The sequence below is a fragment of the Emys orbicularis genome, chromosome 9 (genome assembly GCF_028017835.1).
Source record: "Emys orbicularis isolate rEmyOrb1 chromosome 9, rEmyOrb1.hap1, whole genome shotgun sequence".
NCBI lineage: Eukaryota > Metazoa > Chordata > Testudines > Emydidae > Emys > Emys orbicularis.
In genome coordinates this window covers 453,351-466,675 of record NC_088691.1, presented here as the reverse complement: position 1 = coordinate 466,675, position 13,325 = coordinate 453,351, and the positions used below count along the sequence as shown (strand labels likewise).

General features: G+C 52.7%; 1 protein-coding gene across 1 annotated transcript in view; it reads right to left on the bottom strand.

Annotated features, from left to right (window-relative positions):
• ZMYM3 (zinc finger MYM-type containing 3) overlaps positions 1–13,325 on the bottom strand; it is a 57,446-nt gene that overhangs the window by 25,739 nt on the left and 18,382 nt on the right. The window contains exons 2-9 of the mRNA XM_065411334.1: positions 8,314–9,213; positions 6,683–6,726; positions 6,249–6,321; positions 5,296–5,587; positions 4,682–4,859; positions 3,978–4,190; positions 2,991–3,141; positions 2,514–2,629 (exon numbers count right to left, since the gene is read on the bottom strand). Coding sequence (XP_065267406.1) covers positions 2,514–2,629; positions 2,991–3,141; positions 3,978–4,190; positions 4,682–4,859; positions 5,296–5,587; positions 6,249–6,321; positions 6,683–6,726; positions 8,314–9,196 — 1,950 coding nt within the window. The 5' untranslated portion in view covers positions 9,197–9,213. The remainder of the gene's footprint in view (positions 1–2,513; positions 2,630–2,990; positions 3,142–3,977; positions 4,191–4,681; positions 4,860–5,295; positions 5,588–6,248; positions 6,322–6,682; positions 6,727–8,313; positions 9,214–13,325) is intronic.

Below are 13,325 nucleotides of genomic sequence, written 5' to 3'. Positions count from 1 at the left end.
CCCTAGAACATGGGGTTATGTTGAAAGCAGATCTTCCAGAAAGGCATCCAGCCCTCATGTGCAGACCTCAAGAGGTGGAGAATCCACCACTTCCGGGGGAGTTTGTGCCAACGGCTAGTCACCCTGCCTGAAACGTTGGTGCTTTATTTCTAATCTGAACGCGTTGTCGTGGAAAAATTGACCACACCGTTGATTTTGGGTCAGACACACTGATGCACCTTTATTAGGTAACACAATACAATTATGCATAAAGGGAAGGTCGGCGTATCCCCAAGCAAGGGGGTCCGCCGCCTTGCATAAATCACACAGTTTGAAGCTTATAAAGGCAAAAACCGCAACGCGTAATGAAGCATTACAAATCTTATTAGCCTTATTTGGTATATTTATCAGCAAACCAATCAGAGCCTTTCTGGGGCCGCGACTTGGACCCGATACCATTTAGGGTCTTTCCTGTTATTGCTAGAGGCCCTTGCACGGCCCCCCTCTTGCATTACCTTCTTTTGCATTACTTTATTGAGTATTAAGTTACCTAATGCGTTTATTTGCTAATAGAGTTGTACAACAGGCCCTTTTTTAACTGTGTGCCCACCTACTTGCGGTTTCACTGTACAAGACTCTTTTGCTTTATTAATTTTCCATAGCTAAACTACTGTTATCTTAGGTCAGGTTACCCAACTACCAGTAGGCGTTGGTTCCCCTTTTGCTCCTGTTGGCCTTTTGATTGAGCCATGCAGGTTCTGCATTGCGCCACACAAGCTTACAACTCTCGCCTATACCTTTAATATTAAGCAGGCCTGCCACGGCCTACTGTTGCTAGCTTAGCAATAGGTTATAATTCAGAGTAAGACATATGGGGGTCCCCGAAAATCCTTAACAGCGTCTAGCTTTGGCTGCCAGCCACTGGTTCTCGCTCTGCCTTTCTCTGCTAAATTAAAGAGCCACAGAGTGCCCCGTATTTTCTCCCCACAAAGGTGTTCAGACACTGTGGTCAACTCACCTCTCAAGTGTCTTTCTGACAAGCTAAACACATTGGCCTCTACATCTCTCCCTAGCACATGTTTTCTCCAGCCCTCAAATCCTTGTTGTGGCTCTGTTCTACACCCTCTCCAATGTTTCAACACTTTTTAAGGTGTGGACACCAGAGCTGGATGCAGTCCAGGATCAGCCTCACCAACGCCTTATTCAGAGGTGACGTCCCCTCCCAGCTCCCCCACTCACTATGTCCGTTTACACAGCCAAGGGTCACATTAGCCCTTTGCCAGAGCATCAATATAAGAACATAAGAACGGCCGTACTGGGTCAGACCAAAGGTCCATCTAGCCCAGTATCCTGTCTTCCGACAGTGGCCAATGCCAGGTGCCCCAGAGGGAGTGAACCTAACAGGTAACGATCAAGTGATCTCTTGCACTGGGAGCTCCCACTCAGCTGCTTGTCTGCTATGACCCCTAAACCCTTCAGAGTCCCTGCTTTCCAGGATACAGTCCCCTTCCCCAGCGGTTGGCATTCTTTGTTCCTAGATGCATGAACTTGCATTTGGCTTTATTAAAACACATGTTGTTTTATTAAAACACCAAACCAGATGGCTCTGTATGCTTGCCTGTCCTCAACATCTTTTACCACTGCCAAGCTTTGTGTCATCCACAAACCGTATCAGCAAGAATTTATATTTCCTTCCAGATCATTGATGAAAATGGTGAACACTGGGCCTAGGAGACCGATCCCTGCGGGACCCCACTAGAAACATCCCCATTCAGTAATTCCCTATTGACAGCTGCTTTTTGAGATCTGTCCATTAACCATTCTTAATCCATTTAACATGTGCTTGACGGATATCATAGAGTGGTAATTTTGTAATCAACACGTTGCGTGTCACTATGACAAACCCCTTACTAAAGTCTAACTGTACAGCTACACAGTTCGCTTTCATCAGCCAAACCAGGTTTGTTTGACAAGACCTATTTCCCATAAAGCCATGATGACTGGCATGACTTACATTCCCATCCTTTAATTCTTTATTGATTGATTCCTGTATTTGCTTTTTCATTACTTTGCCAGGGACTGATGGCAGGCTAACTGGACTATAGTTACTCAGGTCATCCTTTTTGAACCATTGCATGACATTAGCTCTCTTCCAAGTCTTCTGGAATTTCCTCAGTATTCCAAGATTCACTAAAAATGCATGTCAGTGGGCCAAGGATCTCCAACTCTCTTAGGACTCTTGGTCAACATTATCTGGGGCTGCTGCTTCCTGGGACTCCTACAGGGAGGGCACACTGGAAAGTCCCAGCTGGGGCATACGAGTTGCAGGGACTGTGCTCGTAAGTAACCCTGGTGCTGGCCCCACCCTCTGCTCTTAGGCTGGCTGCAAGATGTAGCTGGTTGTAATTTACTCCTATGCCCCAGCTGGGACTTTCCAGTGTGCCCACCCTGTTGGAGTCCCAGGAAGCAGCAGCCTCTGCTGGGAGAGGAGAGGGGAGGGGGATCCCTCCCTGACAGGAAGCATGTTTCAGTACCTGGAATTTGGTCCAGCAGCTGGGGCTGCAGAACTGGTACACAACCCGGTCAGTCTTGTTGTAATAGCAGGGCTCAGACAGGCTCTTTCTGCAGAAGCTGCAGGGCCTAGCAGGACCTAGCAAGACAGAGACAGTGATGGCAGCAGCGTGGAAGGTGGGACTGGAGGGAGAGAATGGGCTGCACGTTCCTATCCCATTCTCTCCAGGTCTGTTATAGTGGGCCTGGTACTCAGACACCTTGGTGCAACAATCCCAGGAGAACGGGGATGCTGGGCTTTGCCAGGGCAGAAATGCTGCCTCAGGGGACAGGGAGGTCGCAGCCTCACTCCAGCTTGGTGACCAACCCAGGCTTACCTAGGGCAATGTTGGAGATCCCCAAACGTGTGACACCTCTCTCTCTGCGGGCTCCCCCTAAGCCTCACTCCGACAGGTCAGAGGTCAGCGACACAGGGCCCTTTGGGGCAGACGTTCTCTTACCAGTCAGACCCGACTGCTTCACTTTGTGAGAGGTGGTACAGCAGATGGAGCAGAACAGGCCCATCTTGCCGCTCCGATCCACGTTGGGCAGCATGTCGAAGTTCTTACACAGCGTTTTGCACCACATGCAGGGGTACACGCGGGTATTCTTCTGCAAGCATGAAGCAGAGGGCGGCTACTGGAGAGCTCAGGCCCCTGCTTTCCTCCATCCCATGTCCTAGCCCATCCTCACCCCCTCTCCCTCCTCCCATCCCCTTCAATGGCTCCACAAGGCAGTTCTTCTACAGCAGGTTAACATGAACACACAACATGGACGACAAGCTTGCACTCTGTTCCCCCCTTGGGTCACAGGCCCTGGCACACTCCCCTCTACCATCTGAGAACCCACCTAGATCTCAGGCTAGCCTGGGGCACACAGCCGCTTTGTAGGGACCCCATGGCTGGATGCAAGAGAGGCCCCTCAGTGGGGGTATTGTCTAGTTCACTGAATCCTGCACAGCACAGCAGGATAGAACCAGCTCTGGGCTTTCTGGCCACCATAAGGAGCCAGCTCTCTGCCTTTGACAATCAGCCTCGCTAGGCAAGTGACCAGGAGCGCCAGCCCACAGGTCCCAGGGTCAGGCTGACTTATCCAGCCAGCCCACAGGTCCCAGGGCCAGACCGATTTAACCAGCCAGCCCACAGGTCCCAGGGCCAGGCTGATTTATCCAGCCAGCCCACTGGCCACAGGGACAGGCCTGGGGAGCTGCAGCCCCAGCAGCAAGAGTAAGCTCAGTGCACCTCCACTGGTCTGCTTTGAAGAGAGCCTTTGGATCTCTTTTCTTAAGAAACTTCCTGAGTGTTGGAGGAGCCAAAAGCGAGACTGCTCAGCGTTGCTGCTACTGCAGAGGAAGCGCCCTGCACTGAGCCAGGGGAAGGCTGGTAAAAGCCTCGGGAAAGGGAGATGGGTGCCCCCGGAGCCCCTCCCTGTCTCCAGGAACCCCTCACCTTCTTGTAGCTATTGAGGCAGGTGGAATTGCAGAAGCGTTTCTGCTGGCCCTCGTGGAAGAGGTACTCCAGTGGCAATCCCTTGTTGTAGATGTAGAGGCCGCAGTTATCGCAGCAGTTGGTTTTCAGCCCCTTGGTGGCTCGGAATTTGGTGAAGCAGGCGTCACTGCAGAGCCGGTGCACCACGTTCCCATTGCTGACCTCGTGCTGGATCTGCACATACACCGGCACCAGGCACTGCCTCAGAGGCAAGCACAGGCCCACCCCTGCCATTCCGCAGGGGCCTGGCCCTTGAGCTGGCCTGTGCCTCTGGGCAGGAAGGGCCATTACTCTAGCAAACCCGTGCAGGCTGGCTCCCATCCCAACAGGACGATGGAATGAGCGGCACGGGGAGCTGCAAGGGGCAGCATGGGGAGAAGAGAGCAGAAGCTGCGCCTCTGGGGCTGACGGGTAGAAAACAATGGAAAAGGAAGAATCTGAAAACAAGCCCAAATCTGCACACGGGCCACAGCCTGAGGCCATAGGAGTCCCTGGCAGGTTCCCCAGGCCAACCCAGATACTGGTAGGCTCAACCAAGCCCCTATAACTGGATTAGGTAGCTCACAAGCACCTGGAAGGTGTGGGCAGTTGCATTAACTCCAGCTCCAGCAGATGGCTTCAAAGCTTCTTGGGCCAAACACTGGACAGACCAGGGCTCTGCTTACCTCCCCAGGCTTGTGACAGACACTGCAGCGGCTGGTGTCCGAGGCCTCTGCAGGCTGAGGGGCTGGTCTCTGCTGCTGCGCTTCGTAGAGGGAGAGGCACACAGAGGTGCAGAACTCATGGAAAGAGGCACCTGAGCCGATCTGGGCCACAACAGAATCCTTGGTGTTCCAGATCTCTCTGGGGGGCAGGAAGGGACTGGTTAGCGCAGGGGACACCCCCACTCCAGGACAAAGAGGGAGGGTGGGCCGTAATGCAAGGGGCTCCAGGACTGGGGGATGTGAGGGGGAGCAGAAAGTGCAGTTAGAGGGAGTGGAGTCCTGTGGTGGGGAACGATAGGGTATTGGGGGGAGGCCAGGAGTATGAAGGGGGGCAAGGGAGCAGGATGGGGTGACGGAGGGAGAGTAGACAAGGGATTCAGCAGGAAGGGTAGTGGGCTGGGGAGAGTGTGAGGGTGGGCGCGGGGGAAGGTAGGCAGGGGTAAGCAATACTGTGAAAGCAGGGCATATGGGTAGGTGGATGAGGAAGGCAGGGTGAGATGGGGGCGAGGATGGCTAGTCAGATGGAAGGCGGGGGACGGGGGCGAGAGGGCGGATAAGGCAGGGAGGGCACACACTTTTTACAGAAGGTGCAGATCTTCTTGCCGGGTGGTTTCTTGGAGAAGGTGGTGAGACAGGAACTGGAGCAGAAGAGCTGAGGGAGCCCTTTGCGCTGGTAGGCGGTCTGGCCCTTCTGCAGTGGGGTCCGGCAGTTGGCACAAGTCATCTTGGTGACGGTGGAGCGGGCAGCCCGCTGAGCCATCTGTGTGCGCAAGGACATGCGGGTCGAGCGCCGGGTACGGAAGGGAACAAAGTCCTCATCATTGGGATCATCCACCATAGCATCCGAGTCCTCGTCAGAGACCGGGACTGTGAGCAGGGAAAGGGAGAGACAGATTCCCTGTTAGGGACTGCAGCATAACCCTATGTCCAGACTGGGGACAGGGCTTTCTGGAGTCCATTTCAGGGTGCAGAACCTGGAATTTCCTCAGCAGGGAGGAGTAAGGGACCTTGGAAAGCTGTAATGTGCTGGCAGGGGATGAAGCAGGAAACCCGCAGGCTCACTGAGCCTTGGGCACTGCTGTCTCCACACGAAAGGCACGATTCTTTGGGGCCAAGCAGCAAGTTCAATTGCAAACACTTAGAGCAGACTGCAGAAAACTCTGCACGTTCCACTGTGCATTACAGAGACCAAGGCAGCTCCCCCCAGCCCCTTCCCACAAGAGAGAAGGGAGCAGGTGCGAGGGGCACAATTCCTCCCCACTCCTAGAGGAAGGAGCAGCAGATGCCACAAGCACTTTTAGACTCTGCATCTCAGAGGCAGACACTGGATGTTTCCCCCCAGGAAAGTCCCTACAATGAAGCCCACCTCCTGATCCCCAGGTGGGGTGGGGAGAAAGGGACAGAGCTGCCCAGGGGATTGTGCTGCTGGCTGGGAAGGGGCGTCTCAGAGGAGTGCTCACACCGCCCCTCACCTCTTCCCTCTCCCCCGACTTAGAATTGGGCCGAGTGGCCAGCCTAGGTTACTTACTGCTCTCGGAGGAATTCACAGTTTCAGGCCTGGCTGCCTCTGATCTCCTGGCTCGTTCGCTTCTCTTCTGCTCCTGGAAGATACCCAGAGAATATTCAGATCAACCATCTTCCGGGGTGACCATGGACAGAGAGCCTCGGCCACTCCCAGGGCCCAGCTTCAGGGCTCTTCTTTCAAACTAACTGCAGATGGTTCAAGCTTTGCTGAAGCCCAGCCAAGGTCCTGACTGGGTTTAGCAGGGCAGGGGGACCGAGCTGGCTTAAGAGAAAGGAGCTGTAGCCTGGCAGATGGCAGGGAGCTAACACTGAAGCCACCTGCACAGCACAGAGAAGGTGTCTGCCCCAGGAGACATGCACACTCCTTCCCATGCTCACTCAGAGGGGTGGCCTTCAAGTACTATTTCAGACAGAGACACTTGTCTGAACTCTCCTCACCTTCTCAGTTGGCTGTTCGCTTCCCTTCCCGGCCAGGTCTTCTCCTGCAACGGAAATACAGATGACACCTGAATCCCAGACCCTGATTCTCTCCAGAGCAGGGGAAAAGCTTCCTGCTCAGAGACAGCAGCCCTCTGCATAAACAGGAGGGGCTAGAAATCACAGGGAAGAAGACCCGCCTTTGCTCCTGCCTACGCATGCCAGCAAGGCTTGATACCACAGAGCCACATGGAGGAAGAACCACATACAAGGTGTGGTATTCACACCTGGGAGCATGCTGTGGGGAGCAGGCCTGCATGCAGAGTGGGAGAGAGACACTGGGCAGCTGCAGCTGTCACTTCTACATTTTTGGAGCCAGCCTGCCAACCTGGCGACCGAATCCTCTCTCTAAACACAGAACAGACTCAGCCTGGGAAAGGTGTGGGTAGGTCCAGGCCTTCCTCAGCCTGGTGTGGAGAGCAGGGCATGAACCCTGCCTAATGGAGATATGCCCTGCCCACGCTGCTCCACCCCTAGTGCCAAGGTAGCCGCAGACATCACCAACCGCAACCAGCATGGGCTGAATCCAGCGCTTTGGCAGGGGGACCAGTAGCCAATAGAAGCAAACTTCAAGCTACGGCAGCCAATGAGCGCGCTCATTTGCACCCAGGGCCCTGACTGCCAGAGCTATTAATCCCTCCTATTGGGGCCACTTCCCCAGCCCACCCAATTAGCAGGCAATGCTCGTTCACACACAGAAGAGACCTAAGTTCCCTGTAAGCTGCGCAGCCGCCTATTTAGAGCTGTGCAGGCGCTCAGGGAACTTGCCTGGAGACCTGCCACAGCTGGGGACCACCCGGGGAAGGGGCACCCCTCCTGCTGTGGCCAGGGCGACGTGGACCCAGCTGTGGCCAGAGTGGCCCAACCCAGCCCCAGGCGCAGCCGGGGCACCCCTCCCCAGGCCCGAACTCAGCCCAGGCCCAGACGTGCGGGGACAGAGGGAGGGGCGCCTATCCTGCAGCCCCAGCCCAGGTGCTGCTGCGGGGAGAGAGAGCTGGGGGGAGTCCTCTCTCCTCGCCGTAGCCCCGGAGCACCCTCCTGCACCCCAAACCCCTCATCCCTGGCCCCACCCGAGAGCCCGCACCCCCAGCTGGAGCCCTCACACCCTGCACCCCAACCCTCTGCCCCAGCCCTGAGCCCCTCATCCCTGGCCCCACCCCAGAGGCCGCACCCCCAGCCAGAGCCCTCATCCCTCCGCACCCCAACCCTCTGCCCCAGCCCTGAGCCCCCTCCCACACTCCGAACCCTTCAGCCTCACCTCAGAGCTCGCACCCCCAGCCAGAGCCTGCACCCCCCCTGCACCCCAACCCTCTGCCCCAGCCCTGAGCCCCTCCCACACTCTGAACCCCTCGGCCCCACCCCCACCATATGAATTTTGTTATGTGCACCAGTATGAAGGTCATGTGTCACACATCACTTCCATAGTGGTGTACATAATAAAATTTATTCCGCACATGAGTGGGAAAAATTAAAGGGAACACTGGCAGGAGACCCCAGGGTAAGTCGAGAGCTGATCAGTCTCCAGTTTACTGGAGCAGAGGCTGCCCACCACTTGTCATGCAAGAACTTCGCCCCGGCATTGGAAGACCTACCTGGGGATGATGACAGTGTGGTCTCCTGTGCTTTCGGCATGCTGCTCTCTTGTCTGAGGGCATTACCACCATCCTCATCCCCCTCCTCAGCCTGGCCTTCGTCAGTGTGCTCAGGGGGCAGGGCAGGGCTCTGTTCTAGCCCCACTTCTGCTGCTGGCTCCTCTTTTTGCACAGGGGAGCTTTTCCTTGGTGCCTTCAACCTTGTTTTCTTTGCCTGCTTAAGACTGGGCTGTGGCGAAACCGCTGGCAAACTTGAGAGCTGCGTTGTAAATTCCTCTGTGGATGGCGCACAGCTCAGCTCCCCTGCAACAGGAATGGGCTGCAGGGGGGACTCCAGGGTATTGCCATCACAAAGCACAGCAGTGGCAGCAGCACAATCATCTTTTAGGTCCCCAGAGTCATATTTTGGTTTATCTTCCCCTTCTTTCCAAGCTTCTGGCACAAAGTCTTCCCTAGCCAGCACAGAGGAGTCCCCATGCCCATCCATGTCGTCCTGGGAAGAATGTGCCTTGTACAGACCCTCCAAATCCCCTGGTTTATCTAGAACCATCAAGTCAGTGGCTTCATCCAAGTCATCTAAGACACCAGGTTTCTCCAGAACATCCAAGACACTGGGTTTATTTAGATCAAGATTGTTTGATTTGCTTAGGTCAGACAAACTGTCTGCTTTCACCAAAAGGTCTAAGTCCCCATCTGCAGTGACCTGCTTGGTCTGATCCCATTCCATCACAGGGGGTTGAAGACCTGACCCTTGCTGTGCAGAAGCTGTCTGGGAGCCCAGAAGATCTTCCCCAAACTCCATGTCAGCAGGGAGATCACCAATCAGTGGCTTATCAGGCAGAGAAAGTGGGTCCAAAGATCCAGGAAATTCACTGGAATCCATTTAGAAGCAGCAAACAACTGGGAATGAGAAAGAGCCAGAAAGTCAATGTTACAATGTCTAAATCATAGAATCATAGAATATCAGGGTTGGAAGGGACCTTAGGAGGTCATCTAGTCCAACCCCCTGCTCAAAGCAGGACCAATTCCCAACTAAATCATCCCAGCCAGGGCTTTGTCAAGCCGGGCCTTGAAAACCTCTAAGGAAGGAGATTCCACCACCTCCCTAGGTAACGCATTCCAGTGCTTCACCACCCTCCTAGTGAAATAGTGTTTCCTAATATCCAACCTAGACCTCTCCCACTGCAACTTGAGACCATTGCTCCTTGTTCTGTCATCTGCCACCACTGAGAACAGCTGAGCTCCATCCTCTTTGGAACCCCCCCTCAGGTAGTTGAAAGCAGCTATCAAATCCCCCCTCATTCTTCTCTTCTGGAGACTAAACAATCCCAGTTCCCTCAGCCTCTCCTCATAAGTCATGTGCTCCAGACCCCTAATCATTTTTGTTGCCCTCCGCTGGACTCTTTCCAATTTTTCCACATCCTTCTTGTAGTGTGGGGCCCAAAACTGGACACAGTACTCCAGATGAGGCCTCACCAATGTCGAATAAAGGGGAACGATCACGTTCCTCGATCTGCTGGCAATGCCCCTACTTAAACAGCCCAAAATGCCGTTAGCCTTCTTGGCAACAAGAGCACACTGTTGACTCATATCCAGCTTCTCGTCCACTGTGACCCCTAGGTCCTTTTCTGCAGAACTGCTACCTAGCCATTCGGTCCCTAGTCTGTAGCTGTGCATGGGATTCTTCCGTCCTAAGTGCAGGACTCTGCACTTGTCCTTGTTGAACCTCATCAGGTTTTTTTTGGCCCAATCCTCTAATTTGTCTAGGTCCCTCTGTATCCGATCCCTACCCTCTAGTGTATCTACCACGCCTCCCAGTTTAGTGTCATCTGCAAACTTGCTGAGAGTGCAGTCCACGCCATCCTCCAGATCATTAATAAAGACATTAAACAAAACCGGCCCCAGGACTTTCTCATGAGTGATGTTGAGAAAGTGGATAAGGAAAAGTTATTTACTTATTCCCATAATACAAGAACTAGGGGTCACCAAATGAAATTAATAGGCAGCAGGTTTAAAACAAATAAAAGGAAGTTCTTCTTCACGCAGCGCACAGTCAACTTGTGGAACTCCTTACCTGAGGAGGTTGTGAAGGCTAGGACTATAACAATGTTTAAAAGGGGACTGGATAAATTCATGGTGGCTAAGTCCATAAATGGCTATTAGCCAGGATGGGTAAGAATGGTGTCCCTAGCCTCTGTTCGTCAGAGGATGGAGATGGATGGCAGGAGAGAGATCACTTGATCATTGCCTGTTAGGTTCACTCCCTCTGGGGCACCTGGCATTGGCCACTGTCGGTAGACAGATACTGGGCTAGATGGACCTTTGGTCTGACCCAGTACGGCCTTTCTTATGTTCTTATGTAGGACCGAGCCCTGGGGCACTCCGCTTGAAACCGGCTGCCAACTAGACATGGAACCATTGATCACTACCCGTTGAGCCCGACGATCTAGCCAGCTTTCTATCCACCTTAAAGTCCATTCATCCAGCCCATACTTCTTTAACTTGGTGGCAAGAATACTGTGGGAGACCGTATCAAAAGCTTTGCTAAAGTCAAGGAATAACACATCCACTGCTTTCCCCTATACAGCATTACACACTGTTCCAGGCTGTACCAGGAGATTCCTGGTGGGAATCGAGCACAGACCAGGAGACAAGCGACTCACCTCCACTTCTCACAGTATAACAGGGAGTTACAAACTTCTGGAGCCAAAAAGCTGCCTTGGGCTCTGCCTGCCTGGGAATTTACCAACACAGGCCTATGCTCCACCACGGCCAAGATTCAACTACAAGGGTGAGTGAGTATGTTTACAGCAGAGAAACACAGTGAGCTACTACAGAGGAACTGTTTCAATTCAGAGGACTGTGTAGCTATCCAGCAATCTGTAATGCGGTAGTGGGACAGGTGCCCCATCGCCCCTTCAGTACTTCACCAGAGACAGACCAGGGGGCAGGATGGGTCAGTTCTCACACAGCTGCCCACTGTTACTACTTAAAATGCCTTTTCTCCCAGCCAGTTCATCTCACCACCAGGAGCCGCCCCTCCCCTGCCCTCACTGTAGGAATCCCCAGCAATCTATGTAGCCCACGCCATGGAGACAGACTAACCCCAAGAGCTGGGAGTCAAAAAGCACAGAGAGACAAGGACATATCTCTGGGATCCCAGCTGTATAGGTGCAGGAGTTGCGGAGTGTTTGGTTTCTGCAGAAAGAAACCTTCCAGTGGGGAGTAAGGCGGGTTATGAGTGAAGACAGAAATAACCCTGAGAGGCTAAAAACCACTGACAAAACATAACAGAAAATCATAAACTAGTACCTTGGGGAATTACCCTGAAACTGGTACAGAGCAAGCTGGGCAGCAAGGATGCACTAATCTGTGCTACCCCTGCTGAAATGAGATCACTTCTGGGCTCCTCATTACGTGAGAGATTGGAAGTTGAAGTCAAAGGAGAGCCACAAACATAATCAAGGGCTGGAGGAGCTGGAATTATGAGGAGAAACGGAGAGTGAAATACATATGTCTTTGCTAAACAAGGAAAACTACCATCAACTATATGACAGGTGTAAAAACCAAAGAGGGAGAGGGATCCTGGGAAGTGCCCAGCTCGACCAAATCTATGGTCTAACCAGTGCAGCATTCTTTTTCTGACAGGCCAGAACCGGACACTTCAGAGGAAGGAACAAGAACTCCACAAGAGCAGATGTAGGATAAAGCATCATTCTAATCCCTAAGAGTTAGAAATTGGTCTAAGTTCTGAGGCAGGAGGTTTAATGTGCCTTCCAACTTTCGTTACCAATCACTATTCTAACTCTGGACATTCTCAACCCTGTAAGTGTCCACTCACTTCTTAAATGGTCAGTGTTTGGTCTCAGTGACACCCTGCGGCAGCAAGTCCCACTGGCTAATTACAAATTGCGTGAAAATGTATTTCCTTTTCTCAGTTTTGAATCTGCCACCTTTTAATGTCATTAAAATGTCCCTTTGTTCTTCTGTCATGAGAAGGGAAAACAGGAGCTCCTGATCCACCTTCTCTTGACCAGTCATTATTTTACAGACCTTTATCACGTCTCCTTTTTAAAGGTAACAATCCCTATTTTTTCCAATCTCTCTTCAGGGAAGCTGTGGCAGCTCTATCACTCGAGTCTCCTAAACTGGCCCCAAAATAGCTAGCAGAGTGCAGGTGCTCCTCCTCAGCTTGCTCCATCTGTAGTACCTCTGAGTCTCTTGCCCCTGGGTCCTCTAAGTTCCTGTGGCCAGCACAAGACTCCTCCTCTCACCCTGTGCCATAATACCACTTGGTGGATGCTCCCTATAGCTCTAGCACCTACGAGGAAGGAATTATTACAGCCTTTAGTCCAGCATCCTCTCTGGAGGAGCTGGGACCTGCCACACTAGTTGGTTGTGTAGAAGTCACCTCACAGCTAAGGTGAATGGAGTTCATATGGTCAAAGATGATTTTACTATGAAGAGAAGGTAACCCCCATCAAGCAGCCGACACCTCTTGAGAGGGCGTATTTCACTCCTGTCACAAGCCCACACCGTCCAGCATAGACTACAAATAGGGTGCAGCAAGGATGAACCCTCCAAATAGTTCTCTCTCTCAAACAGGTTTGCAGTGCAAGATGACGAAGGGCAGAGTGAGACTCGATCAGCTCCTTCTTCTCTTCCCACCCACAGCAGAAAAGCCAGGCATCACTCAAGAGACAGTTTATTTCAAACTAACACGCAGGAAATACATGTGTGGAGCAGGAACAGACCTGGAGAAACGGTCTTCAGAAGGAGGTAAAAGTCTGACTCTGCAGCCAGACGTAAACATTTTCAGTTATCAACTAAAATAAGAATAGCCAAATATCCTACTGCAGGGTAGCAGCTGAGCACTGCTGCCCTCAGGAAGGGAAATGAGTCACTTGGTACTCTCCTTCTCTGAAGACATCAGCTCCCACAGCCCTATCTCTTCAGCATGAGACTGGCACAGCTCCCCTTGTCCCATTAGGGCACCAGTAACAGAGAGCCAT